A 27,353-nucleotide genomic window follows, 5' to 3' on the forward strand; every position below is an offset into this window, starting at 1 on the left:
TTTTTTCTCAAAACATAAATTTATTACTCCTCTCACTACATCTTTGAGCACCTTTGCCAGAATCTCGGGAATGTGTAGAACCCTTTGCACACTTTACCCTTACTAGGCCTTGGCGACAAGGTCCCTCACAGCTTGTGCAATGGCATCCCTGTCGATGCCAAACATCTTCAGCAGCTCAGCTGGCTTCCCACTTCTTGGTACCTCGCCAACGGCGAGGCGGGAGACAGTGATGCCAGGCTCACCCACTAAGGCGGAGGACACTGCCTCACCTATGCCACCTGGGTAAAGGAAAGGAGGCGAGTCAGGTGACGTGGGCCTCAGGGTGAGCAGTGGGCACCTCCTCCCCGGCCCTCTGCTAATCTGAGTTTATTCCTTTACTCAAGGATGACAGAGACCGCACACATACACCCTCCCCCAGGCCTGTGGCCAGAGCAGACATCACCAATCACTCACGATACTTATGTTTTATCATAGGCCCAAATGCAGCCTCTGTATCATTTTAAACACCATCCTCTGGGCAGCGGTTATAAACGAATGAGCATCTGGACTTGACCCCAGAGACTAGGCCCATCTCTTCCCCTGGCGTGGAGCCTGTCCTGGAGGACACATGGAGTGTGCTAGTGAGGGGCTGCTGTGCACAGGACCGTACAAGACAGAGATTCTGTGTTGCTTTCCCAGTGCGATCCCGTACAACAGCCTTAACGCCCAACTATGTCAGGGACACAGGCCACCTTTTCTACTCTTAGAGGCAAGGTCAAGATCCTCACGGGCTCCCTGGGTGGCAGGGGCTCCAAGGAGCCATGCCAGCAGCTGCGTTTGCTGGGTCCCTGGCCAAGCCTGGGGCCCGTTAAGAGGCCAAGTGCTAGCTGCTCCGCAGGACGGCTCTGGGTTTCCTGGGGCAGGGGATGGAGAGACGTCCAGCCCTCTGACTGTGGTCCTGTGGCCCTGGCCCTCCCCTGACCCGTCTGCCCCTGCCTCTCTAGCTCGGGCTCGTCACCTTCATAGTAATGGTCCTCCACGGTGAGGATCCTCCCCTTGGTAGCTCGGGCGCTGCTGAGAATGAGATTCCTGTCCAGGGGCTTGATGGTGAAGGGGTCCAACACACGAATGTTGATCTTCTCTGTGAGGGGAGAAAACACAAGGGCGCGGTTTGAGCAGAATGTGCTGGATGCTATGGGTGTGTCCTCTGATAGGTGGGGGCAGGCGGAGGTGTCTGAAGAGTCGCTGCACAGTTACAGGCCTGCATCCTCCGTCCCTCTGTTCCCTCCACCTGGCTAGTGTTTGCCAACCCTCAGTGGCTTGCCCTCTATCTCCGCTGATCTGTGATGCCCACATCCTCTGGGCCCATCCCACACCCCCTGGTTTAGGAGCATTTGGTCTTGGGGAACAGAAGCGCCCCTCTCTCTTCCCTCATATCCTGGGTCAGGAGATCTCAGCCTTTGCACCACCAAAGAGTGCGGAGTGGCACGGCAGGGACCTGCACAGTTTTGCTTCATCCTCCCAGGTACCTTCGAAGATACAGGGAAAGCCAGAGGACAGCTCCAGGTGTCTGACGCGAGACAGGGCCGGGGCTCACAGGGTGCGGTGACTGCAGGCCCAGGTGCCAGGTCAGGCGGGGACCCAGCAGAATGGCCTCAGAAGGACAAGTCTGTCCCGTGCCTGCTTCAAGTCTTCCCCCTGGGTCTCCATCCCTGACAGGGCTGGGCTGCCCCTGGCTTCTCTCCAGCAACTTGGAGCCCTGTACACACTGTTCCTTCTGCCTGGGCCTCTCTGCTTATCAGTTCCTACCCACATCTGAGGTCATTTTCCTAAGGACACCCACATCTGCCTTCTCCTTCCTGCTCAGCACGGCTACGACGAGGCGTCTGTTGCGATTCTGTGGTGTGGGTGTGGGCTAATTCCCCTACTGTATCAGTAGCTAACATCTGTGAGCCTGCAGTGATAACAATGCTAAGTCACATTTATTAAATCCTCAGGACAGCCCCACCGGGAAGGTAACAGTATCTCTATTTTATGGATGGGGAAACTGAGGCATGGTGATGCTTAATAACCAGTGCCCCCACTAAGTGGCGATTCAGGCCTATTGGCAGGCTCTAGACCTCTGCTCTGACCACCGTGCTGAGGCACCTCAAGTCCTGCCCTGTGGCCCTGGGCCTATGGCCACTGCAGCCCCAGCGTTTAGCATCATGCTGGCCACATAGTCACAAGTGCTCAAAAGGTGGCTTTTATTACTACCATTTAATTCGAGGAGACTCATTCTCACCCCCAAGACCTAGTACACCATCGGCACCCGATCTGGGACCTGCTGGGTCCCTCCCTCCTCACCTTTCTTCAGTAGGTCGGCAGCAGCCAAGGCCTCATGCAGGGTCACCCCGGCCCCAATCACAGTCACCTGGTCATCCTTGCTCTTCAGGACCACCTGGGGAGGACATGGATGCCAATGAGGCTCAGGGATTGGTGGCCCGGGGTGAGCCCTGGCTTCGGGCATGCTTTGGGGATCTCACTGGGGCATGTATGGCACTGACCTTGGCTTGTTTGATTTGGAAATCCTCATTGCTGTTATAGATGATGGCGTTTTCTGGGCGACTGGTCCGGATGAAGCAGATACCCTGGAACAGAGCAGAATGACAAAGGATTATAGGATGCAGCACGGCCAACCTCAGGGAGTGGATTCCTTCTAGAAAGGCCAGCCTTCCTCACTTGCAAATCTCCACCATGCTGTCCCCCCATGGGTGTGTGACAAGCCACCTCATGCTGGCTGCCCCTCCAGTAGGAAAAGGGACTGTCGTTCCTCAACAGGGTGGACCTCTCCAGACACTCCTCCTGAGCGAGAGCAGCCCAGCAGCTTGGCCAGCCCCAGGCCCCAGACAGAAAATGGCTTTTCTTTCAGGTAGGCTGGTCTCTAAGTCGGGCTTTCCCCCAGAGGGCATCTGGCAAAGGAAGGGGACCCATGGGGGCACCCCGGTCTACGGCATTGTGGCTCTTGGTCGAAACCACGTCACTCAGCCCATTCTTTCGGTGTTGGAGAGCCCAGCTCAGGAGAGCAGACAGGCGTCAACGGCCCGATGGTGCAGGAGCTGCAGATTCTCAGCGAGGAGAGTACGGTGCTGGGTTAGCAATGTCTGCTATGCGGCAGGAAGGGGCATGTGTATTTTGTTTTTCCTGATCTAACCTCTACAAACTACAAACACCAGTGGCAAGGTCAGGAGACACCACTGTGGGGCAGTCAATGACCAGACCAGCTCTTGGCTGGCATGCTGACACCACCCCCCCCACCTCCCCCCACCCCCACCCATACTGGTCAAGAATAGCCACGTGACCGACCAGGCCCTGTGGGTGGCTCAGTCGGTTAAGTGTCTGACTTTGGCTCAGGTCGTGATCTCGTGGTTCGGTTCGTGGGTTTAAGCCCTGCATCAGGCTCTCTGCTGTCAGCACGGAGCCCACTTCAGATCCTCTGTCCCACTTGCTCTCAAAAATAAACAAACATTTAAAAAAAAAAAAAGAATAGCCATGTGACCAACCTTTGTATTGGCTGCTAATTCCACTGCCTTTTCCGTAGACACACCATCACTTGGGTAAAAGACAGTTGCAGTGGGGATTGACCGAAACATGGCCAGATCTTCCAGAGCCATCTGAGAGGGCCCGTCTTCCCCTGGGGTGTGGGAAAGGATACAACTGAAATAAGCCCCCCACCCATGGAATGGAATCCTGGACCCCCAACCTCCTGATCTGAAAGTCTGGGGAAGTTACAGGTGCAAGCGTCCTGGCCCCGTTCAACTCACCGATGGACACACCACAGTGGGAGCCACAGAAATTGATGTTGCTCTCAGAGATGGCCGCCATGCGAATCTGGTCGAAGGCCCGTGTGAAGAAGGCCCCGAAAGCGCTGCAGAAGGGCACTGTCCGGTTGCGTGTGGCACAGCCCACGGCGACACTCACCTGGGAAGCAGGTAGGGGGGTGGTCAGTGTCGGCCCCAAAGATGGGGGAGAGGGTGGCCGGAGAGCCCAGAACGTCTCACCCCTCTTGAGGGTCGGAGGATTCAGTCATCCTAGTAAGTGAATTCCCTTCTCCCCATGCAAGAGATCCCTGGGTACCCACGGATTCCACAGTCTGTCTCTGAACATCAAACTCCTTTGACTTGGAATAGCCACGTCAAAAATTCTCTTAAAATTACTTTCCTGGGGATTTTTTTTTCTAGCAAATAAGCAAGACCTTGCAGAGGGTAGGCTAATAAACTTGGACACAGATGTTCTTTCCTGGGGTTCTGCAAAACCCCAGGCCCCATCTTCCTGGCCAACCCCCAGCCCTCCCCAACCCTCTTTATGCCTGAGGAAGTACCAGACCCAAATCCCTGCTTAGAAGCACCGAATGCAGGCAGTGGTTCCAAACTGCCTCCTGATGTGAGTCCTCCTTCCCCAGCCCCTGGGCCCACACCAGCCCACACACCCTGCCAGTTTGGTCTGGACCCTCCAGCTGCCCAGACTAGAAGCCTCAGAGACAGAACTTCAAGTTCAGCGGGAGAAAGAATTTTGGATAGGGTAGGGCCAGATGGCCTTCAGACAGAGGAAGCTCCCAGTCGCTGGGGGCTTGTAGGCCAGGCTGGGCAGTTTGGCCAGAGGACCAGGGCTGTTGGACCCATTATGTTCCAGCCTGTGACTGTGCCTGTCCTACCACCTGGAAGGCCCTTTACCCCAAGAGACAGGCCTTGCACGCCTTTCACCAGCACGCGTGGCCTCCACACCGCATTTCCTGCGTGTGACCGCAGTCTCACTCAGCTCCTGTCTGTACCCTCATCCGGGATATGTGCACCCGACGATCACGGGCACATCCCTCTCCCTTGCCACTACAGTACTCAAGGTCAATGCCGGGTCCTGGCGGTTCCTGTGGTCTCTCTGGGATGGCCTCCAGCAGGCACCTAACACGGCCAACATAGCTGCCCCAGGGGAACAGGAGGACCTCAGCCCCAAGGCTGTGGCTGGCTCTGTGCCCGCCTGCCTACCCCAGCACCCACCATGTTCTGCTCAGCAATGTAGCACTCAATGAATCGGTCTGGGTGCTCCTTTTTGAAGATCTCTGAGAAGGTGGAATTCTTGGTATCCCCATCCAGGGCGATGATGCGGTCATTGACGCGGCCCAGCTTCGCCAGGGCCTGTCCATAGGCCTTGCGGGTAGCTATCTGTGGGGGATAGAGCATGAAGGCTCTGAGCACCGGGATGGCCTGAAGCCTGGCTTGGCCTCAGCGGAGGGGCTGCAACTTTTAGGGAGGAAAAGGAGAACAATAGGGGCAGAAAAAGGAAGCCCGGCAACACCCAGTCCCGTGGAAATTTAAGTTCTGTAAGGTTGCCAACGAGAACTTCTACAGGTCTTGGAAGTACCTGCAGCCTCTTGTCCTGAGCCCAGCTGTGAGCCCTCCAAGCTGCAGATGTTCTAACAGATCCCCCCACTCCTGTGACAGAGGTCCATGAATCTATCCCACTCCACACAGGAATACACAGAGGGCCTGGGAGTCATAAAGCCTGGTAATGGTTCACACAGGGGAGGGCCCTGGAGCAGGACAGGCCTGCTGAGGCTCTGCTAGGCCACACACCAGAGGGTGGGGGGTGGGGGGAAAGAGTCCTGAGCTCAGACCTAGGGACTCAGGGTGAAGGGCCAGGGATGGAGAGACACTCAGGTGCTGTGGGCTTTGATCCCAGCACTACCAGTAGGTTGCTGTGTGACTGGGCAAGTCTCTTGTCCTCTCTGAGCCTGTGCAGGTAAATAGTTCCAGAGCTGGCAGTCCCCACGGAGGAGATGGCAGGACCAACACCTCAGGGTTCCTCCTCACCAGCAAATCCCTCTTCTCTCCCTTTCTGAACCTCCCAGAGACACATCTCGGCCCCAGGCTCTGGAGACCAGAGAACAACGACTACGCCAGCCAGGCCAGAAAAGCAAGGCCCAACTCTGTACCTTGTCGCCAACTTTGTAGCTGGGTGGGCTGGGCATGCGGATGTTGGTGATGTCCACTAAGGGGGCATCCTCTTGTGGGGGAGTCACGAGGATCTTCTTCGTGCTCTGGATCTGGCTGTAGATTTCCTGGACAATCTGATCGGCCATGTTTTTGGGGAGGGGCTTCCCATGCCAAGCCTCCTTGTCCTCTATGCCTGTGGGTGCAACAGAGGAGGGCAGAGGGCCCAGTAAGACAGTAGTTCCCGAGGGCCAGGAAACCGCTCCACCAGTTGAGGGCAGGCCAGGAGGCCTCCCTGGAGGGGAAAATACAGGGCAGGAAGGATGCTGCCCCAGTGAGGCAGAGCCCTGTGCTGGGAGCTACGGGGTCAGGAAAAGAGGGTCGTGGTGACCAGGAGTCCACGTGCCTGGTGCCCACCAAGTAGCCGGCAGTTCTCCAGGAGCCCACAGCCAAAGGGGGAGGGGAGCATGCATGGGTCGCTGTACTGCCTCCCTACATGCAGGGAGGGATCTGTTGTAGAAACCTACTCAGTTTGTTGAGTGGGTTGGTCAGGAGGAATGCTGCCCATGAGAGAGGCAAAGCTAAGGCCCAGAGCAGAGGGAGCACAGTCAAGGTCACCCAACACACTGGTGTGCAGCAGAATGGCACCCAGGCACGTTCCTCACCATGCTGCCTTGCTGTGTGAGGAGCAGCGAGGCTTAAGAGCCCCCTCCTCTGAGGTCACTGCGGCCCAGGCAGAGCCAAGGACTGACCCTCCCACATAGCATGCAGCACCCCCACAGACCACCGCCTGCCCCAGAAGCTTTGCGGTTTCCAGATCCCACTTGATGGTAACACCTGAGGCATCAGTGCCAGGCAGCAGCACTGGGGTGGGGAGGATCCCAAGGGTCTTCTCCTTGATGTCCACCCCCTACCAGAAGGCTCCAGACCCACACACCTTCTCCCACACAGCAGTACTTGTCCTCATTTCCCGAGTCCACGTGGGCAGGTGGGCTGCCATGGCACGTGGCACAGGGAAGCTGGCCCGAGGTCTACAGTTAGGCCCCATGTCCCTGGGCAAGTTCCCTGACCACTTCTAGCCATGTTTTCCCATGTCTACCATGGGCCAGGGCTGCCTCAGCCCGAGGGGTCTGGAGCCCCAGGGGCCTGAGTGCTGGGGAGGAGGCTTACATCTGCATCATGCTCTCAGGCCCAGCCAGGAACATCTTCCAGACCCTTCCAGGCCCTCTGCTCATACAGGACTCTGGACGCACTTTACCTGGTCTTCCCAGGTTCTCTGGGCCCTCTGCGCCAGCCCTTCCACTCAGGGCAGACGGCGAGAGCTGCCAAAGATGCCGTGCAGATGACAACCAGGAAGGGTGTGGGGGACTGTGTCACTCGTGAGTCCTCCTGCAGGCCCTCCTCTCCTCCTGCCCAACCTGGGCTTCAATCCTGGCTCAGCCATGCTGACCACTGAGTCACTTCTCAGAGCACAGCATCGCCTGACCCCCCTTCCCCAGCCAGGTGCATGCGGTGTAAGGTGGCAAAGGGTCAGTACTACCCCAGACACAGGACCTCAGAGACCACCCCCACCTGTGGAAAGCCCTACTGCCTCCACTGGCCACAGGGCCTGGTCCCAGGGGTGGGGTGAGCGAGGCAGGGTGTCAGACAGACCTGAGATCCCCCGGCCCTTGAAGGTCTTAGCGATGATGGCCGTCGGCTGGTGCTTGGCCTGGCCAAAGGCCTTGCACAACTCCTCCACACTGTGTCCATCCACGATGACGGTGTGCCAGCTGGGGACAGAGGAAGGAGAGTGAGCAGTGAGGGACGGGGCCCACCCCCCGAGGGGCTGCCCTCACTCTGCTGCACAGCCATAGGCTGGGAAACACTGAAGAGTGTCAGGGGTGCCTGGGTGGCTCAGTCGATTGGACATCCAACCCTTGATTTCAGCTCAGGTCATGACCCCGTGGTTAGGGAGTTCGAGCTCCACATCAGGCTCTGCACCGACCTCCAGGGGCCTGCTACTGATTGTCTCCTTATCTCTCTCTGCCCCTCCTCCACTTGCTCTTTCTCAAAAATAAACATTAAAAAAAGAAAAAAAAAGACTTTGGACTTTCTGTTCCCACTTTTGGTTTCATTTTCTCTTTTTCTTTCTCCTTTGTACACATTCTTTTACTTCCTCTTATTTGCCTCTGAATAGATTTTCTTTCTCTTTCCTAAGTATTGCAAAGCTTGGTCCATTTATTTTCTCTTTCGTTTCTGATCTACTCGTTTCCCTGAAATCTACTCATTTCCTGAAAGCTGCATTGGGGACAATGCACTGGGTCTGGAATGTGTCTGCTGTTGGCCTTTTATTCAGGGAACACATCACTCCATAAATGCTGGATGTGGTGCTGGAAACACTTACAAAGTGAGCCAGGCTGACAAAGATAGAAGGGAAGGAGCCTGGGCAGGCCGAACTTTCTCTCTCAGGCCCTCCTTTCTGGGACTCCAGTAGCAATCAACAGCAATAAAATTAGTAGCAATAAAATAGCAGCTAACGTGTCCGGAGTGCGCACTCTGTGGGCACTCACCGAGCACCACACATATGAACCCACTGCAGCCTCACCACAATCCCTTGGGCTGGGTACTGTTGTTTCCCCAATTTTTTTTTTAATGTAAAGACTTTTTTTAAAATGTTTATTATTTCTGAGAGATGGGGCAGGGGGGAAGGCAGAGAGAGGTGGGGACACAGAATCTGAAACAGCTCCAGGCTCTGAGCTGTCAGCACAGAGCCCGACACATGGCTCCAACTCACAGATCACGAGATCATGACCTGAGCTGAAGTCAGACGCTTAACCGACTGAGCCACCCAGGCACTCTGTTTCCCCCATTTTATAGACACATGAACTGAGGCACCGAGGATGGAACAAGCCTGCCTGCCCAAGTTCACAATGCAAGTTGTTGACACAACCAGGACTTGTGGACACAGGTTATGGACACAGACCCAGGGACACTGCCAGGGTTATGCTGCAAGTCCCCAGCCAACACGGCCTGGGGAGGCTCTAGAGACCCTGGTGGCCCAGTGTCCTCCTCTGTCAGTCACCAGAGAGAACAACCTGTGGCTGCTATGTAACCACAGACTGCAATCCCACCTTTGACCTCTGCCAGGTAGACTCCTCTACAAGAGCGGCCCTGGAGGCCCTTGGCCCCTGGAACCCTGCACAGCCCCAGCCCAGGGCCTCCTCAGCAGAGGATGAGTACGGGGGCCTGGGTTCCCTAGAGCCTCAACCACAGCACAGCTTTTATTTGGGTCAGGGGAGGGACACTGAGGTGAGGGACCCCCTTGGCTAACACCCACCCAGATGACCTCCCTGCTTGGGAGTACGTGACCCCAAATTCCCAACCATTCATGGCCCCTCGAGGAAATCTGAAAACCCCGTGTTTCCCACTTCACCAGGAGAGGGGGCCTGCTTCTGCCCTTCAGGCTGGCTAGGGCCACGTACAGGTAGTAGCCACCAGACGGATGCTCAAACCCCTCTAGAACTATCATGTCCCACAGCCTCACCAATAAAGGAACTCACTCACTCTGGGCCTCAGCCCACAACTCCAGCTGGAGGCCTGGGTTGCTAGTTTAAGTCTGAAATTTTGAGTCGAACGCTGAAAAACAGACACCTTCTTTAGATGGGGCTTGGCTCACAGCTGACTCAGCCCCTGAACCTGAAAAGCTTCCAGCTGGGATGGCTCCTTTGCCGTGAGCGTGCTCAGGCCACAGCCCTCCCTGTACTTACCCAAAGGCCTCGCAACGCTTCTGGTAGACGTCCACCTGGTGCTGCAGCGGGGTGGGGTCGCTCTGACCCAGGCGGTTGATGTCAAGAATGGCAATCAGGTTGTCCAGCTTGTAGATGCTGGCGAAGGCCATGGCCTCCCACACAGAGCCCTCCGACAGCTCCCCGTCTCCCATCATGCAGTAGACGCGGTAGCTGCAGAAAGGAAGTGGGTCAGAGGCTAACCCCTCATCCGGGGCCCCGTGCTCCCAGCCCATCCCTCCTGGAGAGCTGTCCCCAGAGAAGGGCACAGCAGCCGCACAAGACATCCAACAGTGCCGTCCGTCAGGTCCCTGCTGCCCAGCTGGGGCCACACCCAGGGCTCTGCTGAGTAAATGAACAGTTGGTGGGGTTACTCTCACTGGGGGCACGGGACTTGAGACACCTGCATGGGGTGGGTCTACTTCTCTCCACCTGCCCAGGAACTAGTAATGTTGGGGAGCCCTGGGGACTCGATCCCAGGGGCAGGATGGGGAGGCCGAGACATGGCACCAGGAGCATCCCAGGGCAATTTGTCAGGTGGGAGAAGGGTCACTAACAGGGGCATCTGAGGACCGGGATCACGGTGGGAACAGTGCATCCTAGGATGGGCTCTCCCTGAGGCTCCAAGGCTGCTTCTCACCCCAAGACTCACGCTAGGCCTAGCCCTTTCTCTGTCCTGGGGGCCTTGTCCTGAGTCCACAAGGCAACCATGATGGCTTCAAAGGCAGTGCTACCTGATAAAAAGAGCACTGAACTTGGGGGCAATTTACCTAGTGAACAGAGCCTTCCTTAGATCCCAGGAGGGTGGAGCCAAGGGGATGAGGCTAGAGGAAGGGACACCAGTTCAGAGACTCTGAGATGTGGGGGGACAGAGGTGGCTGAGGGGTAGCGGCCACAGGTGTTAGATCCAATGACCTCATCATCCACGGGCCTGTGTGTGGCACCTAGGGGTTCCCTGTACTGAGTAGCCCTGTCCTTGAGGTAAGCGTACTTGCTGTTCCCAAATCACACGGACAAGAAAACAGGCTCAAAAATCGAGGGTCTTGTCTAAAGATCACGCAGCTGGGGACCTTAGCCCACACTGTTCATTCCTTGCTGTCTAGGAACACACACAGAGGAAGCAGTGACGGGACATGGAGATCCTTCCCTTTCCTGGCCTGGGGTCCAGCTGTGTGGCCCCAGGGAGTGAGGCTCAGAGGGGACACAGCTGCCTGCTGCTGCAGCAGGCAAGCCCTGGAGTGGGCTGCAGCTGAACTGTTCTAGCTTCAGGGCCTCCGACTTCCAGGCCAAGGCAGGGGAGCTGGAAAAGAGGCGGGGACAGCCGGGGTGTGCTGTCAGCATGACTCAGCACTTCTGCAGGCCGCCAGGTCAGGGAGGGCTCCAGCATCCTCCCTCTGCCGGTGCCTTCCCTTCTGTGGCCTCCAGCAGACCAGGCCGCTGGGTCCTGGACCAAGAGCAGGAGTTTCAGGGCCCACACTCGAAGAGTCCTGTCTGAAGCTGTGTTCTGTCCCCACGCTGGTCTCCTGTCCCCTCTGCAGGCTGCAAGGGGGCCCAGAGATGCTGCAGGGGTCGCATCTGTTACAGAAGCTCCAGAAAGTGAGGAGCCTGATGGAGACTGGTAGGGAACCTGACTTCCCCAGGAGACTGCACGGAGGCACACTGGCTGCCTTCCCAAGGCCAAGCCCACTTCTAGGGAAGTCACACTGGGGCCAAGGGTGGAGCGTAGCCTCAGGCTCAGATCAGGAGGGCGTGCTAAGGTCCTGAGGAGACACTTGGAAGCCCGTGAGCAGGAAAGGGGCCCCACAGAAGCTGGGGCTAACCCTGAGGCTCTGTACTGAAGTTGCTAGATTTGGAGAGGGGGCTGCAAATGCCCATGGTTGTGAACTACCCTGAAGAGAAGGAACCCTAAAGAGAGGCCTACCTTTGCTACAGAGGTTATCTGAAGAGCACCTCAAATGTCCAACAACAGGACTGCCTAACAGGTTTATATCCATAAAAGAGAACACTACGCAATCATTAAAACTAGCTCTCAGGGCGCCTGGGTGGCTCAGTTGGTTAAGCATCCGACTTCAGCTCAGGTCATGATTTCATGACTTGTGGGTTCGAGCCCCACGTCAGGCTCTGCGCTGACAGCTCAGAGCCTAGAGCCCACTTTGGATTCTGTGTCTCCTTTCCCTCTGCCCCTCCCCCGCTTGCGTTCTGTCTCTCTCTCAAAAATAATATAAACATTAAAAAAAAAAAAGCAAAAAACTAGCTCTTGACAGTTAAGGGAGAAATATTCATGATGCTTAGATTTTTCTAAAATGCAGAATGTAAAATTGTATACATACTAAGATTACAAATTTCTAAGTTTCTTCTCTCAATAACATGGAGGAAATATGGTACATTAAATGAGATTCAAATGGGAGGTAGCTGAGACTAGGAAAACGGTTCATTTCTTTTTAATGCTGTTCCATATTTTTCACATGAGCTGTAACTGTACTCGACAACTCAAACAAAATTATTTAAAAGAGAAATGAAAGTGAGCCAACTTGACGTATGTTTCTTGGTTGAATGACAGGAGAGACGTGACCCGAGGCCAGATCTATTCGATCAGGCCGCTACCTCCGGGAGCCGGGTAATTCCCTTGACATCCCCGCCCGCTCCCGACAAGGTACAGTCTAAGGGCCTGAGCCTTAGCCAGCCCTGGCTGCTGAGAACCCAGCTAAACCCCTTCTCCCTACACTGGCTTGTTCCATTATGTTAGGGTCAGGAAATGACCCTTCACAGGGAATTATTTCAAGCATCTGTAGGGAATAATTAACTCACATCTCTGGTTCTGGGCCAAATAAAATACTCTTAAACATACATCCCATTCTTTGTGCCTTTCACCTCATGGTGAATCACTTCTGGTGGAGCTGAGCTTGGCCCCAAGAGGGTCTGAAAGCCCCCAGCCTCAGCTCACCTCCTGGAGAGCGGTCTCAGGAGCCCCTTCCCCTGCACATAGTGTCACAACCTATGAGGCTCTCTGTAGCCCTTCTCTTCACTGGATCCACAGTGACCACCATACCCTCTGGACTGCCCTGGCTGTGGTCCTTGTCCTGCCAGTGGACTGCAGGGCACTGGGAAAGGGACTCCTCCAGGAATCCTACTCACGGGCTCCCAGAATCTGCTTCCCTCGGGCCCCTCAGAGCAGCCTGGGGCCTCTTAATACACTCTGGATGCTGGTCCTGGGTGCCAATCCTGCCGCCACCACTAGGAAAGTATTTTACCTCAGTTTTCCCATCTGTGAGAGGGGTAAGTGTGGTCATGTCACCACCCAGCCCACAGGGGGCTTATCAAGGTGAAACCCTAGAAAGCACTGAGCACAGGGTCCCAGTCAATAAAGGAATGAAGGAACCATCTGACGCAGCCAACACTTCTCCCCTCCTACCAATAAAGACACCGGTCTGCAGGCCCAATCTGGCCACGCTACGTAGCCTTGTGACTAAGATCTGGCGCAAGGGGGTTCTCCTCCACATGTCCCTGGGCTGGAGGGGCAAACCTCTCTGCCCACCCTCTGCAGGTCAATCTCCCCAGTGTTTGTTTCTTCTTTGGCTGACAGGTGGGGCTCAGGGATGCCCAGAACCCTGCAGAACACATAATCTCCTTCCCCACGACGAAGGCATGTGGCTCGAGCCTGGGCATGTGGCCAGACACCGGAGGGGTGGGGCCTTCTGAGACTTCAGGGTCCAGATGCTGGTCTTGGGGAATGCCACAGGAATTCACCAGCCCAATGACTCTCGGTACACTCCTGGCCCTGCCGTCACTAGGAAGGGACACTGGGCATGTCTCTGCTCCTATGAGCCTATTTCCTCATCTGGAAATGGGGCCGGTCATGGTCCCGCATGCATGGTTACTCAGCTTCTATTCCCCACCCCAAGAGGAGGTACCTGGGTGCAACGGTTAAGGCGGGGCCACTGAGGACCCCTCCCAAAACTACTGAGGGTAGCATTTGGGGAGTGCGAGTGTTACCTGGCTTTGTCGAAGTATTTGCCCGTGTAGGCCATCCCACAAGCGGCCCCAAGGCCCTGGCCCAGGGAGCCAGTGGCCACATCGGTGAAAGCTTGTTTCTGTCATAGCAGAGAGCCACAGTTACTCACAGGGGAAAGAGCAGGCAATAGCATTTCCCAACTACCCTCCCAGAACCCGGTCTTGGGCCCGCCCTCCCCCACCGCTGATCCAGGTGCAGGGCGGGCAGCCTCCACCCAGGGTGTGACCTCTCACTCTCCTGTAACGGTAACTGTGCCAGCCCTGCCCACAAGCTTGCTGTGTGACCTCAGGCTCCCACATCACCCACCTTACTACACAGTGTCCGGGAGGAGTCTATGAGAAGACTGATGAAACATTTGACCCTTGTGGGTGCCCGGCTCGGTGGGAGGGCAGGGGTGAGTTTTCATGGTGACCCACGAATTCCGAACATTCGCAGGAGTCAGCACCTCGAGGAGTAAGCTGGGACCCTTCCCTGGGGTGTCACCAGCATCCTGCTGTGACACCCTCACTGACTTCCCGGTGAACCTGTCTGCATAGCCAGGGAAGCCCAGCGGGGCAAGGAGGCTGGATGTGTGGTGCCTGAGGAGAGGTCGTCTCTGCAGCTGATCCCTGGGCTGGGGCCTCAAAACACCTTGCTTGTCTTTAAGGACCAGCTTGGGGTGAAGACCGTGCCCTGGAAACCCCCACTACATCCTTCCGTCTTCACCTCAACGCCCTCTTCCCCCTTTCCACACCATCGGTTTCTCGGTGAGCACCCTGCCCCCTTTTCCCACAGCCCTTGAAAAATAGGAAGTGGAGACAGAGGCCTGTGCTGCTCGAGGTGGGGGCCGCTTACCGGAACAGGGTGCCCGTCCAAGTCAGAGGTGATCTTCCTCAGGTTCAGCAGCTCCTCCTCAGGCAGGAAGCCGGCCTCAGCCCATACGGCATACAGGATGGGAGCCGCGTGGCCCTGCCAGGGGATGAACGGTGGAGGGGGCATCAGCTGGGGAGCTGAGACTTGGGGGCTGTTCCTGCCACACACTGAAAGCGGGGCCCGGCCGATCCCACTGGCCTTTCCAGGGCAGTAGCAAGTGAAGGCCACGTTCCCCCTTCATCCCTCTCCAGCTCAAAGCTCCCACAGCCAAGGCCGAGTGGGCTCCGGGACAGGTGCAGGGGGAGCACAGCTGTGGGGCCGGTCGATGCCAAATCCCCAGCAGACAGCCGGCAGCCCTAATCCCTGGTTTCTGGCATGTGAGCGGACTTGGACAGCCTTCTAAGCTCTCATGCCTGCCCTGGGAGCCCAGAGGCCACAGGGCCAGAGCTGGGTACAGGTGGATTTCAGGGGTCTGTGGAATAGTTTGTGGCTGTGATTCTCATGAGTGAGTGGCAGGACAGGGCGGCTCATCCCAAACCCTGCTGTGGTGCGCCACTCCTCAGGGAGCACACAGTGGCCCTGGAGTGCTGGCCCAGCACAGAAAGATGTGTGCACAAAGCCACAAAGCTGCACCCCAGACATGGACTTGAGTCCTACCTGTTGACACGAAACAGGGGGAGAACACCTGGCAGATCATTCTCACGGTCCCTATCAACAGTTGTTTATTTCTTAACGTGGATTTAGTGTGCCAGCTGGGTCAGCACAGACAAAGACACCAAGAGACAGGCTGGGCCGAGCCGGTGGACGGGGAGCGTGGGTGGAGAGGGTGGGCCGGGGCCAGGCTTACACTAGGGGGTAGGTCCCCTTGGAGATCACTCGTTGTCGGCACCTTCTCACCATTCCAGGGCCCGTGAGACACCTGGCCCAGGAGAAGGCTGGCAGGCTGGGCTCCTACCTTGGAGAGTACAAAGCGGTCGTTGTGAGGGTTCCGGGGGTCCAGGGGCTTGTAGCGCATGGTATGGAAAAAGAGGACAGCCATGATCTCCGCGGCACTGCAGCATGACGTGGGGTGGCTGTGGGCCAGGAGAGAGACAGATGCATGCATCATGGCCCTGGGCCTCTGACCTACAGCACTCACCTCAGGCCCACATATGGGGTCCTGGGGGGGTGCATGTGCTAAGGAGTCACAGGCCTGGCTAACCAGAGCCACGTGCTCCTATTCCTGGGAGGGCTGCACGGGGTCTCAAGGATGCTGTATTGGTGGCACGGGGTCTCACCCTCCTGGGGCCCAAGAGTCCAGATCCCCAGAGACACAGCAACTGAATATTTCTGGGGCCAGACTAGAATAAGAAAGAAGGGGCCCCGGAGACTGGGCCCAGAATAGACCCGGTGCAAGGCAGTGTCGAGGCTGGAAAGTAGAGCCTAGTTCTTACCTCACGGCTCCTAACAGCAGTTGGGAGAGCTCAGCAACTGGGAAGCAGTGACCCCTTTATGTCCGACCCGTGAGCTATATCCCGGAGGCACTGCTCAGGACGGTGCCCACTTGTGAGGGATACCCTGCCCTCCCAGGCTGCCAAGCGTGCTGGCTCTCTCAGGCCATGGGCAGGGGGGTGAGGGAGTAAGGCTCATAGAATGAACACAAATCTCCCAGCAGCCTCAGTCCATGGGGTCGGCAGTCGGAAAAGTGGGGCTTCGGGCTCTCCGAGACATCACTGGTTACCTGGAAGCTTTTCAACGGGCATTTTAAAAGCTGGTATAGCCATTAAAAGCCAAGCCTTTGTGCAGAATTTAAAAGGCAAAACATATAATCTCATCTTCCACAAAGGCTAAGATCATGAAAAAATGAAAACCCAACAAGGGTTGCAGGGGGCGCTGACACAAGAGACTGCCCTTCCGGCCCTGGAGTGGTGGGGTCAAGGGGTCTCCCCTTTCTTTAGCCTCTTGCTCTATGAAATACAGTTACTTGAGAGAGCAAATAACAACCTGCGTTAACAACAGAAAGTGCAAAGGTTCTACCTTAGCTGAGAGTTGTTCAGGTCTCTTTGGGCCCCACACAATTAACCCAGCACTGGGGCTAGAGACTGGGGGACATGCTGTAATTCCTGGCTGGCCCTGAAGCCTCCCTTGTCCACAGTTTTGTCAATATGTTAGCCTCAGAGCCCAGTGCCTCCCAGCCACCCACTCCATGCAGCTTAGCATAGCCCTCTGATGCTGCTCAGAGGTCCACGTGGAAACATGCCCAATGCCAAACCCAAGGGGGCATGCAACATCTGGAGTTCACGCGCACCTCCCTCCTCCCCTGTCAGTCTGCTCCCCCCACTGGGTTAGGGGGTGAGTCACTCCCAGCGCAGACACATTAGTAGAGAAACCCAGAACTGCCCATGCTGGTTTAGTACCGCATTCCCGGCACACAATCATCTTATACTTAGCCAGCTCTATGAACTCCTGGTCATGGGGAAAAGACACTAGGCCTGAAAGAGGGAGGTGAGGAGATGTAAATAGGAAACCTTGCTCTGCCGGCAGGATCCCCGCTCCCTCATTCCTGTGCTGAACTTCAGCTGGAGGATATCCCCATCAACACCAGTTAGGCTGATGTCAGGCCTCCCGAGCCTCCCAGGGTGGCCCGGTCTCTGAGGACCCCATGTTTCGGAAGTTATGACCCCATGATGAGAAGTTGGGGAAGGAGGCGGGTGGAGAGTGGGCCAACCTCTCAGAGAAGAAGGAAGGAAGGCAGGTGCAACAGCTCAACCCGCCCCGCCCACCATGTGAACCCAGGTGACATTCCCCACAGGGGCTTCATGTGGCGTCAGCATGCCCAGGCCTGGGCAGAGGAGACGCGGACGGAGGCAGAAGGTCAGCCATGAAGACACTCCAGAAGCTGAAGGGTGTTGATTTTAACCCTTCCTTGCTAGGTCCATGGTGAGTGAGCCTACAGTGTTATTCCCGCCAAAGCCTGCATCCCAGCCTCACTGCTGGCCTGGTACCCACAGAGTAAAGAAAGAACAAGTGCTTCACCTCCCCAAGGCTCAGCTCCTTCACTTGTAAATGGGGATGCTGTGGTGAAAGGCGGGGTGGGTGCCCGGAGGCCCGGTAACATAATGCATCTGTCACCACTGGCCACACCATCTGCTGGAGGACCTGATGCCAAACCTCTCAGTGCTACTCCCACTCCTCATGTGCTGGCTGGGACCATGACGCCTTGCTGACCATGCGGCAGGCAGGAGGAAAGAAACAAGCCAAAGATTGAGATGTGGCTGTAAACTGTAGAGTGCTGAGCACACAGGAGATGGTTACTTGTAAGCTCAACCTACTACAGGGACTTCAGGGCCCAAAGTGTATGGAGTCTGTGGCTTCAGGGCCTGAGTTTTCCCAGCAACCCCAGCCTGCCTGGGGGCAGACTTCTGGGGGTGGAGGCCCCACCCCTGGTGTTGTGACACACCCATGGATACAAACTGGCTAGAGACGGGTGGGGGGCTGTAGGGTACTTTACATCCTACTCCCTGTGACGCATGGGGACTACAAGTTTGTCCAAAGTAAACGATCCACTCTCAGCCTCGATTTGTTCAACCTATGAAGAGGGCACTGGCTGCTTACAGTAAGGCCTGATAAGTGTCTCAATGGTCCCACTTAGCAGAAGACGCATTCTTCCAGGTGTTCCCCCTCTCTTCCCTTTAGCATGCACTCCATATCTTCACCAGTTTCCCTGCAGGAAAAGTGCAGAGAAGGTCCCTCACCCCTCTGACTAGGCTACTCTCCGTTATCAATATGGCTTCGAGTCTCCATAAAAATGATGCTTCTCCACCCATACTCAAGCTGGGCCAAATCACAAGGAGTCACAAGGCTTCTCAGCAAAAGAACAAACCAGGGATGCCAAACAGCCTCACCAAGGGAGACCCCAACGTGTAAAAGTACAAAGGGAGTCATCTACTGTGAAGAGGAAGTAAGTACCCAATGAAGAAAGTAAAAATCACAAGTGTTGAAAACCCATAGTCAAGAAACAACTTAGAAGGTTAGAAAAATGGAGTGAGCTCAGACAGTAGAAAGATAATAAAAAATAGAAATTCATGAAATAGGAAGCAAATATACAATAATAAAAAAAAAATCAAAGCCAAGAGATAGCTCTTAACAAAAGAGTACAAATTTAGAAAACTTCTGATAAGGCAAGATCCAGAAAAAGAGAAGGCCAGTGTCAGAAGCAGAAGGACAGGCATACCAGATGATACAATACTCTAAACAACCTGATGCAAATAAGTTTCAAAACAGGAAAATGTTTAAGAAAAAAAATAACTTACCAAAACTGACTCAAGAAGAAATAGAAAACCCAAGTAATCTTTGAACTGTTACAAAGAAACCAATTAGCAGCTGCAGATGCACATTCACTAAGGCCCAGCAACTCCACTAGTAGCAACGTTCCCCCAGCAAAATGTGTCCTCTAGGAAACACAGGAGTTGTCCCTGCATCGTTTACAATGGCCACTCCTGGAGGCCACCCATGTGTGCATCAACAAAATAGACTCATCACATTATGTTCAGGTAAGGGAATACATTGCAGCACAGGGACAATGAGTTAACGACACAGACCCAACACCCACATGTGAGCAAAGTGCACTACAGAAGGATCTGCAGACCAGAGAAGACCATCCTATTTACAGAGATATACAAATATTTTAAAACAATAAGGAAAATAATGGGCTGAAAATGCAAAATTCAGGGTGTAGCTCTTTCTGGAGGAGGAGGGACATCCAGGAATGTTAAAGCACTGTAATGTCCTAGTTCTTAAGCCTGGTGGTAGGCGCATACAGTGTGTTATTTATAACATGTGCATTATTTATATATCTTTAAAAAAAGGTTTGTTTATTTATTTGGGGGAGGGGAGGGGCAGAGAGAGAGGAGACAGAATCCCAATGTGGGGTTCCAGGTCATGAACTTTGAGATCATGACCTGAGCTGAAATCAAGAGTCAGACACCCAACTGACTGAGCCACCCAAGTGCCCCAGCATTATTTATATTCTTGTTTAGGCATATATTTATTTAAACAAAAATACTCAGGAGGGAATCCCAGGGTGCAAGGTGGAAGTGAACCTTGAAAGCAGTCCTAACCTCTTTCTGTTCCCAGACGGCCCTAGCTGGCTCCTGCCTGGAAAGACTGCCTCCAGACTTTCCCAGCTTTATCCCATGCCACCTCCTCTGAGAAGCCCTCCCTGACCACATTATCTAAAAATACCTCTTCTGGCCGGCTGAGTGGCTCAGTCTGTTAAGCGTCCAACTCTTGATTTTCGGCTCATGATCTCATGATCAAGAGATCGAGCCCTGCGTTGGGCTCCATCCTGAGCATGGAGCCTGCTTAAGATTCTTTCTTTCTCTCTAAATAAATAAACAAACAAACAAATAAATAAATAAAATAAAAAGACCTCTTCTTCCCCACATTGACACTTGCCACCACCTGACATCACATGCCTATTTTCTGCCTGTCTATTCTACTGCAACACAAGCTCCGGGCAGGCAGGGACTTTGAGCCTTTTCACTGTCGTATCCTCAGGCCTGAACAGCTCCTGGCACACAATGCACAAATGAATAAATGATGTATCCTGGCCCTGAGCCTCTAAGGATGTGACCTCTCTGAGCCTCGGTAAACATGGAGATAGTAACAGAACCTCACGGAATGAGGTAGTGTATGTGTAAAGAGCTGGGCACAGTGCACAGAAAAATGGCAGTTGTTCGATATTTGCACTTAACATATCAGAGATGAAGTTAACCTCTTCCTCATTTTGAGGATGGAACCACTAAGGCTCACAGAAGGGAAGTGCCTTGCCCAAGGTCACAGAGTCTACCAACAGAAGAGCTAGGACAAAAGCAAATGCTATGAGAAAATCAGGGCGCCTGGGTGGCTCAGCTGGTTAAACATCCGACTTCAGCTCAGGTCATAATTTTGTGGTTTGTGGGTTCGAGCCCCGTATCAGGCTCTGCGCCGACAGCTCAAAGCCTGGAGCCTGCTTCGGATTCTGTGTCTCCCTCTCTCTCTGCTCCTCCCTGACTCACGCTCTGTCTCTCTCTCAATAATAAATAAATGTTAAAAAAAAAAAAATTTAAATACTAAGAGAAACTGCTAAACAGATAAAATGTGGTATATCCCTGCACAATGGAATATTCAGCAACAAAAATAACTAAGTGCTGCAGCCACATGCTACAATATGCAGGACCTTCCAGACATAATGCTAAGTGAAAAAAACCAGACCCTAAAGATCTCATTATGTATGATTCCACGGATATGAAATGCCCAGAAGAATTAAATTTACAGAAACTAGATTAGTGGTCGCCTGGGAGCTGGGAGCGAGTGCAAATGAGCAAGAGGGGCCTTTTAGGAATGATGAAGTGTCCTAAAACTTATGATCAATCACGGTTAATTTACTAAGTTTACTAAAAGCCACGGCCTGTACACTTAAAATGTTATGATTTGCATATAATACCCAATAGAGCTGTTGCAGATTGTTTTTAAGTTTATTTATTTATTTTGAGAGAGACAGTGAACAGGGGAGGGGCAGAGAGGCGGTGGGGGTGGAGGGAGAGAGAGTACCAAGCAGGCTCCTCACTGTCAGCGCAGAGCCTGCTGTGGGGCTCGAACTCACCAACCGTGAGACCATGACCAGAATGGAAGTCGGACACTTAACCAACTGAGCCACCCAGGTGCCCCCAGATTTGTTTTTCAAAGGAGGAAAAGGGGTGGGGAGCCCCCAGGGGAGGAAGTTCTCGAATGTCCGCATTTCCCTGTCCCGTCGTACAGCCCTCAGAGATCCATTCAGGCCACAAGTGCAACTTCTGAACAAGAAGCCCAAACCGTGCAGGCCCAGCCAGCCGGGCCCACCTGCCGCTGGAGTCATTCACCTAGACCCCCACAAACAGCCTGAGCAGACTCTGCCTCACTGGTCAGCGCAAGAGCACAGAGACCTCCGGGCGGGCCCCCACCCTCAGGGCGCTCCAGGCATCTGGGGCAAACAGCTGTGGAAGTAAAGCCCAGGGACCAGGGCTGTGACAGGGGCCACAATGCGTTCAGAGCTGACGGGAAACCATGGAACATCTCAGTCAGACCTTAAGCTGGTTCTTGGTTTCAAGAAACACTGACCACCAGCACTGCTGAGTTCCAAGGTCACTCAGGCGAAGAACTGAGTCACTCTAGGCTGGTGTTTTCACACTGAGTTGGGAAATGCTGCTGCTGGGGAAATCTCAACGGGCTGGGTGCTCTTGCCTCAGTCAGCATCAGGATAGGGTGGAAATCAGCCCCCAAGGAAAAGGAGGCCCAGGCAGCAGCTTTCTGCCCAAAGAGACAGGGCATACATGGGGCCAGAGACTCAAAGGGGCCTAGGCCATGAAGGGGCCCTCTGAGCACTCAGCCAAAGCATCCTCGAATGCCAAAGCTGGGTATGTCCTTCCTGTCACTTCAAAGTTACAGGGACCACCAGAAAGTGGAGCTCATAACAGCAGATGGCAGGACCCCAGAGCTTGCTCAGTCCGTTCCCCCAGACTACTCGTGAAGGATCCAGTTTGAAAACCACCTAAGGACTTCTCCTTTCAAGATGGGGAAACTTCCCTGGGATGGGAAGGGCCTTTCTTTCTTTTCTTTCTTTTTTTTTGCATTTTTATTTATTTTTGAGAGACAGAGAGAGACGGAGCAGAAGTGGCAGAGGGGCAGAGAGAGACTGAAACACAGAATCTGAAGCAGGCTCCAGGCTCTGAGCCGGACACAGAGCCAGGCACAGAGCCGGACGTGGGGCTTGAACTCACAAACTGGGAGATCATGACCTGAGCTGAAGTCGGACGCTGCAGATGCTCAGAACAGGGCCTGGGTTAGGTTCCTGTCGTCTTCTGCTCACCAGCCAGGTCTGGCCAGACATTATATTCCCAGGTATCCCTCCCAACACTGTGGGTCAGAACCCAAGGGACTCGCTACAGGCACAAATCATGCCCCCTCTCCCCCCACCCCACACTTCAGGCCTAATTCTAAAGGTGTCCTCCAACAGCACTCAGCACTATTTGGATAATGCCACAGCCCAGAGCCCCGGTCAACGAGAGCTACAAAATCTTCATCACCAGCCTCAGCAGCCAGGCCACTTCTGACAAGACCATCGGGTTTCACTTTTTTAAAGCCTAGATGAGCTGGCTCCCTGCCACAGTTCCCTCAGCATGTGCAGGGATAGGACCCCGGAGAAGCCTGGCCATTGTTGAAGCTGCCTCCACAAAGAGCCCTCTGTGAGGCTCTGTCCCTCAGCGCCTCTGACACAGAGGCCAGTGTCCTTACTCCCTGGGGCCTGGGGAGCTGACATGGGGTCAGCGATGGCAGACGAATGGGAAAGCTCCTGAGAATCCAGAACCCTCCTGCACCCAGAACGTGTGAGCGCAGCCCCTGTGGGGGGCCATGAAAAGACCTGGCCGAAGCACTGTTTCTCCCCCAGGGCGTAAGCTCCCCAGAAAAGGGGTGTCCCGAAGGGATGGTCACTTTGGCTGTGGCTGCTGCCCAGACTGGGCCAGGGCCTCACTCCCTGTGGGGAGTGGGTAGGGCCTCAAGGTGAACATCCAGAGTCCTCTGTTGCCATCTTTTGTGCACACACAGAGCTCAGCACACACCCTCGAACACCCCTTTTGACAGGGGTTGTGTAGCAGTGTTACTTCCTTCTGAAAAAGAAGTGTTCTCTAAGTCTCTCCTGCGTCTTTACACACTCACAAACAACACAGGAATCATGTCTTCTACGCTCTTTTTTTTCCTTTTGGCAACTGGACACTTTTTGAGCTCAGTGAGTTCCTCCAAAAGGCATTACAATGTAAACTTGAGTGTCTCTCAGGGCCACACACTGTATCTTCTTCCTGCAGGTTTTTATTTTTTATTTTTTTTTTAAATTTTTTTTTTCAACGTTTATTTTTCGGACAGGGAGAGACAGAGCATGAACGGGTGAGGGGCAGAGAGAGAGGGAGACACAGAATCGGAAACAGGCTCCAGGCTCTGAGCCATCAGCCCAGAGCCCGACGCGGGGCTCGAACTCACGGACCGCGAGATCGTGACCTGGCTGAAGTCGGACGCTTAACCGACTGCGCCACCCAGGCGCCCCTTCCTGCAGGTTTTTAACCACGTAACAGAGACCCAGGAGAGCCACTGATCCCACCCCCAACAGCTGTAATGTTATCTTATTTCTCTCAAAATGCTTTCAGACTGAGTGACATCTGCCATCACTGCACCTGGTCTTCCCTTTTCCAACTTCCCCCTGGGAGGCCCCTTCCATTATAATGTTACTTCATTTCTCCAAGTGCCTTCAGACTGACTTGACTGATACCTGCCATTACTGCACCTGGCCTTCTCCTTTCCCCAACTTCCGTTCTCCAGCCTGGCACTCCCTGCCAGCTCCATGAGTCTTCCTATCAACCCTAGCCCCTCACTGGGAGCACAGAATAGCTAGCCACCAATGAGCAGCTTGGGCAGCTCACTTAACACCCTAGCCTCAGTTTCCTCATCTGTAAAGTGTGCAGGTAACAGCATCTATCTCATACGGTTATTCTCAAAACGCATGAGACAACATTAGCAATAAAGGATGCTTTGTGTCATGCCAGGGATACCCATTTGGGGGCAGGACCCTGCAATTGTCTGCAGGTCATATCTAGCCTCGCAAGATGCTCAGATATGTAACACCACTTAGTCGGGTAACTGCTGTCTCTGCAGCTAGATCCCCAAGAGCCTGGCTAGACAGGTCCTAGCACACAGTAGGGATCAATAAGGCCCTGCAGGGTGAATGACCCCACTGAAATGGTCAAGGGAAGGAGATCTAGTAGTACCCAGCAAGCAACACAAGGTGTGTGGACCTACTGTGTGTCAGGCAGGGGAGGGGCACTGCAAGGTGTCTGGCAGGGGAGAGGCACTGCGAGTAAGGCAAGGGACGTCAATCAGAATGGGCAAGTCTGACATAAACCCGATAGAAATAACAGCTCTAAAGCATGCATGGGGCGGGGGGGTGGGGAGGGGGGTGGGCAGGAGAAGCTGCCTGCCAGGGGAGGTCTAATCCCTTCTGAGAACTGGAGGTCTTGAAGGCATAAAAGGTGAGTGAGTACCCATCCTGAAAGTCAGAAGAGATTTACTTATTAATGTACCCTGTATGACACTGGCCAGAAGCCAGAATTTTGGGGTTGTTCTAAACACACAGCTTGATTGGAGAGATTCCTGGAAAATCACCCCTACCCAACCCTCAAGATCACTTCATCAATCCAGCACAGGGCAGTCTCTGCAGCCTCATGCCAGGCCCCAAGGGAGGTGCTGGAATCCCTGAAACCACCCAGTTTCAGTGGGAGCTACCACTGTTCCCATTTTACAGAGAGAGAAAGCCTGTGGAGTAACTAACTCACTGGCCCACCCTCTCAACGGACCTCACCGACTGCCTCCAGCAGCACAGCGCCCTGTCATTATGTCCCTGCTACCTTCGGAGGTGGCTCCCTGGGATCAGCAGCAGGCTTTCAGCACCTTCTCAGCCAGAAAGGCTGGCGGGAAAGGATGTTGGGGGATGGGCCTCCCGCCCCTGCCCCTGGCGGCTGGCCATGCCCTGGGACCTTGTCCTCTATCCTCGGTTCTCTCAGCCTTCCAAATCCCCGCTCCCATTCCTCCCGCCTCCGGCCTGCAGGTCACGTCTTAGACCTCCCCTGCACGCCGCGTGCCAGGGTTCTGCATCCACACGGCCACTTCCTCCCCACTCTGCATCTCAGCAGACCCCTGCTCCAGAATCAGACCCAAAAGCAAGTGTGGCAGGAACGTGAAGAGGCGAAGGGGAGAGGTTGTGAGGCGGAGAGAGGGCCCGGCCCCACTCAACCTGCAAAATGAAGGGTTAAAACAGACGCTCTCGCGTAGGGCAGCTTGCATTTCAATTGCAGCCCTCGCCGTGTGTCACCTTGAGCAACTGACTCAAACTCGGAGCCTCGGTTTCCCCATCCGCAAGGTGGAACGTTGGCGGTGGCGCCCACAGAGGGCCGCGCGTGCAGAGCGCATGGCACAGGGCCGGGCTCTCCGCCACAGTGCAACAATAGTGGCCCTCTCGGCTCCGGATTCCCAAGCGCAGTCCGCGCGCCGCGGAGCAGCAAGGGAGCCGGCGCCCGGCGAGGGGCAGGGCGGGCCCGAGACGCAGCGGGAGCCGCGGCCCACCGGATGGAAGCCGGCCAGAGAGCGCGCGCCGCGGCGGGAGGCGCCTCCGGCCCGGGCCCTGCGAGGCGCGCGCCTCTGCTACCTGACCGCGACCCGGCCGCCTCCCTCGAGGAGGCTTAGTGCAGCGCGACATGGAGCTGGCGCGCCCACAGTTACCGCGGCCTTCAGAACGGCGCCCTCCCCCGCCACGCGTCTGGCACTCACCCCGAGCCGGCCGCCGTGGTGGCCTGGATGGAGCTTATGCGCAGGCGGTTGGCCGTGTCCTTCAGGGCCTGCAGCTTCTGCTGATCAGGTTTATGGTAGCCCTCCATGGCGTGGCCGGGCGGGCAAGCGGATGGGGAGGACGAGGACGCGGTCGCGGAGACGCACGGGTTGCACTACCGCTCCGGCGATGACTGGCAGGGCCTAGGCCCGGCGCCGCGAGGGGCGAGTTAAGACTCCCCGGACCCGCCCACGAGGGCGGGGCGCCGGCATCACCCCAGGCCTCTGCGCCGCGGAGCCCTCCTCGTCCCGCCCCCGCCCCGCCCCCTGGCCTCAAGAGCGACCAGTAGCCTAGCCTTCCCGCGCCGTGCCGGGAAACCCAGGACCACGTCGTCCTGGGCGCCTAGGGACCCAGCCCCACTCTATCCACCTGCCTAACCTCCCCCTCCCCCTGTTCGGACCCAGACATTTGCCGGGCTCCTGAAACAGAACTGCCCTGCCGGAATTAACTATACAGACAATAATAACTCCAGGTTCTAGGCTTAGCTCAGTTTGCCTGACTCACATCTTCACTGCAGAATGTTCTGTCTCCTTCCTCCGCACAGCTCTGGGTGGAATTGAGAAGGGAGGTTTCATTGGTAACCCATTTTACAGATGAGCAAATTGAGACCAGCCAAGGTCACATGGCTTGTGGGTGCAGAGGTCTTCCCTAGCAGAATGGCTCCATCTACAAGCCCCAGTCCCAAGAGAGTAAGCCCCAGGGCTTTGGGGGCCTATAAGATGGGGATTATGAAAATGAGAATTAGCAGTAGTAGTAATGATAATACCAGCTGACGTTAACTGAGAAATTACAAGTGGCAGGCCTTTCACAAATTATTAGGGCCTAAGGGCTGCAAGATCAAAGGGAGGTATCACCAGGGTATATCATGGTCAGAGGCCTGGCAGGGTCTGAATAAAGAGGACACGACTTTTGGGGTGCCTGGGTGGCTGAGTCAGTTAAGCATCTGACTTTGGCTCAGGTCATTGTCTCGAGGTTCATGAGTTGGAGCCCTGGGTCAGGCTCTGTGCTGACAGCTTAGAGCCTGGAACCTGCTTTGGATTCTCTGTCTCTGTCTCTGTCTTTCTCTGCCCCTCCCCCCACTTGCACTATGTTTCAAAATATATCAATAAACATTACCAGTTTTTTTAAAAAGAGGACATGGCTTTGAAACCATTTGAGAGCTCTGTATCTTCCAACTCTATTTCCTTTAGAGCAGTGGTTTCCTATTCCAAACCTCAATTTCCCCATCTGCCTGGTGGGACTAATCCTTGCCACTCTGCACCCACCCTGGTCTCTGATGATGGCAGGAGACTCAACCAGGCTCTGGAGACCCAGTAGTGATGGAGCCCCCCTCCCCACCATGGGGCTCT

General features: G+C 54.9%; 1 protein-coding gene across 1 annotated transcript; it reads right to left on the reverse strand.

The window, feature by feature from the left end:
- Nucleotides 1–26,149, reverse strand: TKT (transketolase). The gene is made up of 14 exons (XM_047096433.1): nucleotides 25,947–26,149; nucleotides 15,532–15,649; nucleotides 14,559–14,672; nucleotides 13,706–13,803; nucleotides 9,695–9,886; nucleotides 7,599–7,717; nucleotides 5,948–6,141; nucleotides 5,013–5,177; nucleotides 3,783–3,939; nucleotides 3,522–3,652; nucleotides 2,526–2,609; nucleotides 2,326–2,419; nucleotides 998–1,120; nucleotides 1–278 (listed from the first exon to the last, which is right to left on the reverse strand). Exons 1-14 carry the CDS (start codon nucleotides 26,051–26,053, stop codon nucleotides 103–105), a joined length of 1,872 nt encoding a protein of 623 aa, XP_046952389.1. The 5' UTR covers nucleotides 26,054–26,149; the 3' UTR covers nucleotides 1–102.
- Between the last annotated feature and the right edge of the window lie 1,204 nt (nucleotides 26,150–27,353).

The sequence above is a fragment of the Lynx rufus genome, unplaced genomic scaffold (genome assembly GCF_022079265.1).
Source record: "Lynx rufus isolate CCGP_SWC_20201006 ecotype Redwood Valley unplaced genomic scaffold, mLynRuf1.p SCAF_4, whole genome shotgun sequence".
Classification (NCBI taxonomy): Eukaryota; Metazoa; Chordata; class Mammalia; order Carnivora; family Felidae; genus Lynx; species Lynx rufus.

What these genes read in the sequence shown, in the direction of transcription:
- TKT (XM_047096433.1), bottom strand. Translation starts at nt 26,053, where the DNA reads ATGGAGGGCTACCATAAACCTGATCAGCAGAAGCTGCAGGCCCTGAAG. An exon ending in GCTACAAAGTTGGCGACAAG is followed by an intron (nt 5,178 to 5,947) that starts GTACAGAGTTGG and finishes TATCCCCCACAG; the next exon opens with ATAGCTACCCGCAAGGCCTA. An exon ending in GGAGGACCATTACTATGAAG is followed by an intron (nt 279 to 997) that starts GTGACGAGCCCG and finishes TCCTTTACCCAG; the next exon opens with GTGGCATAGGTGAGGCAGTG.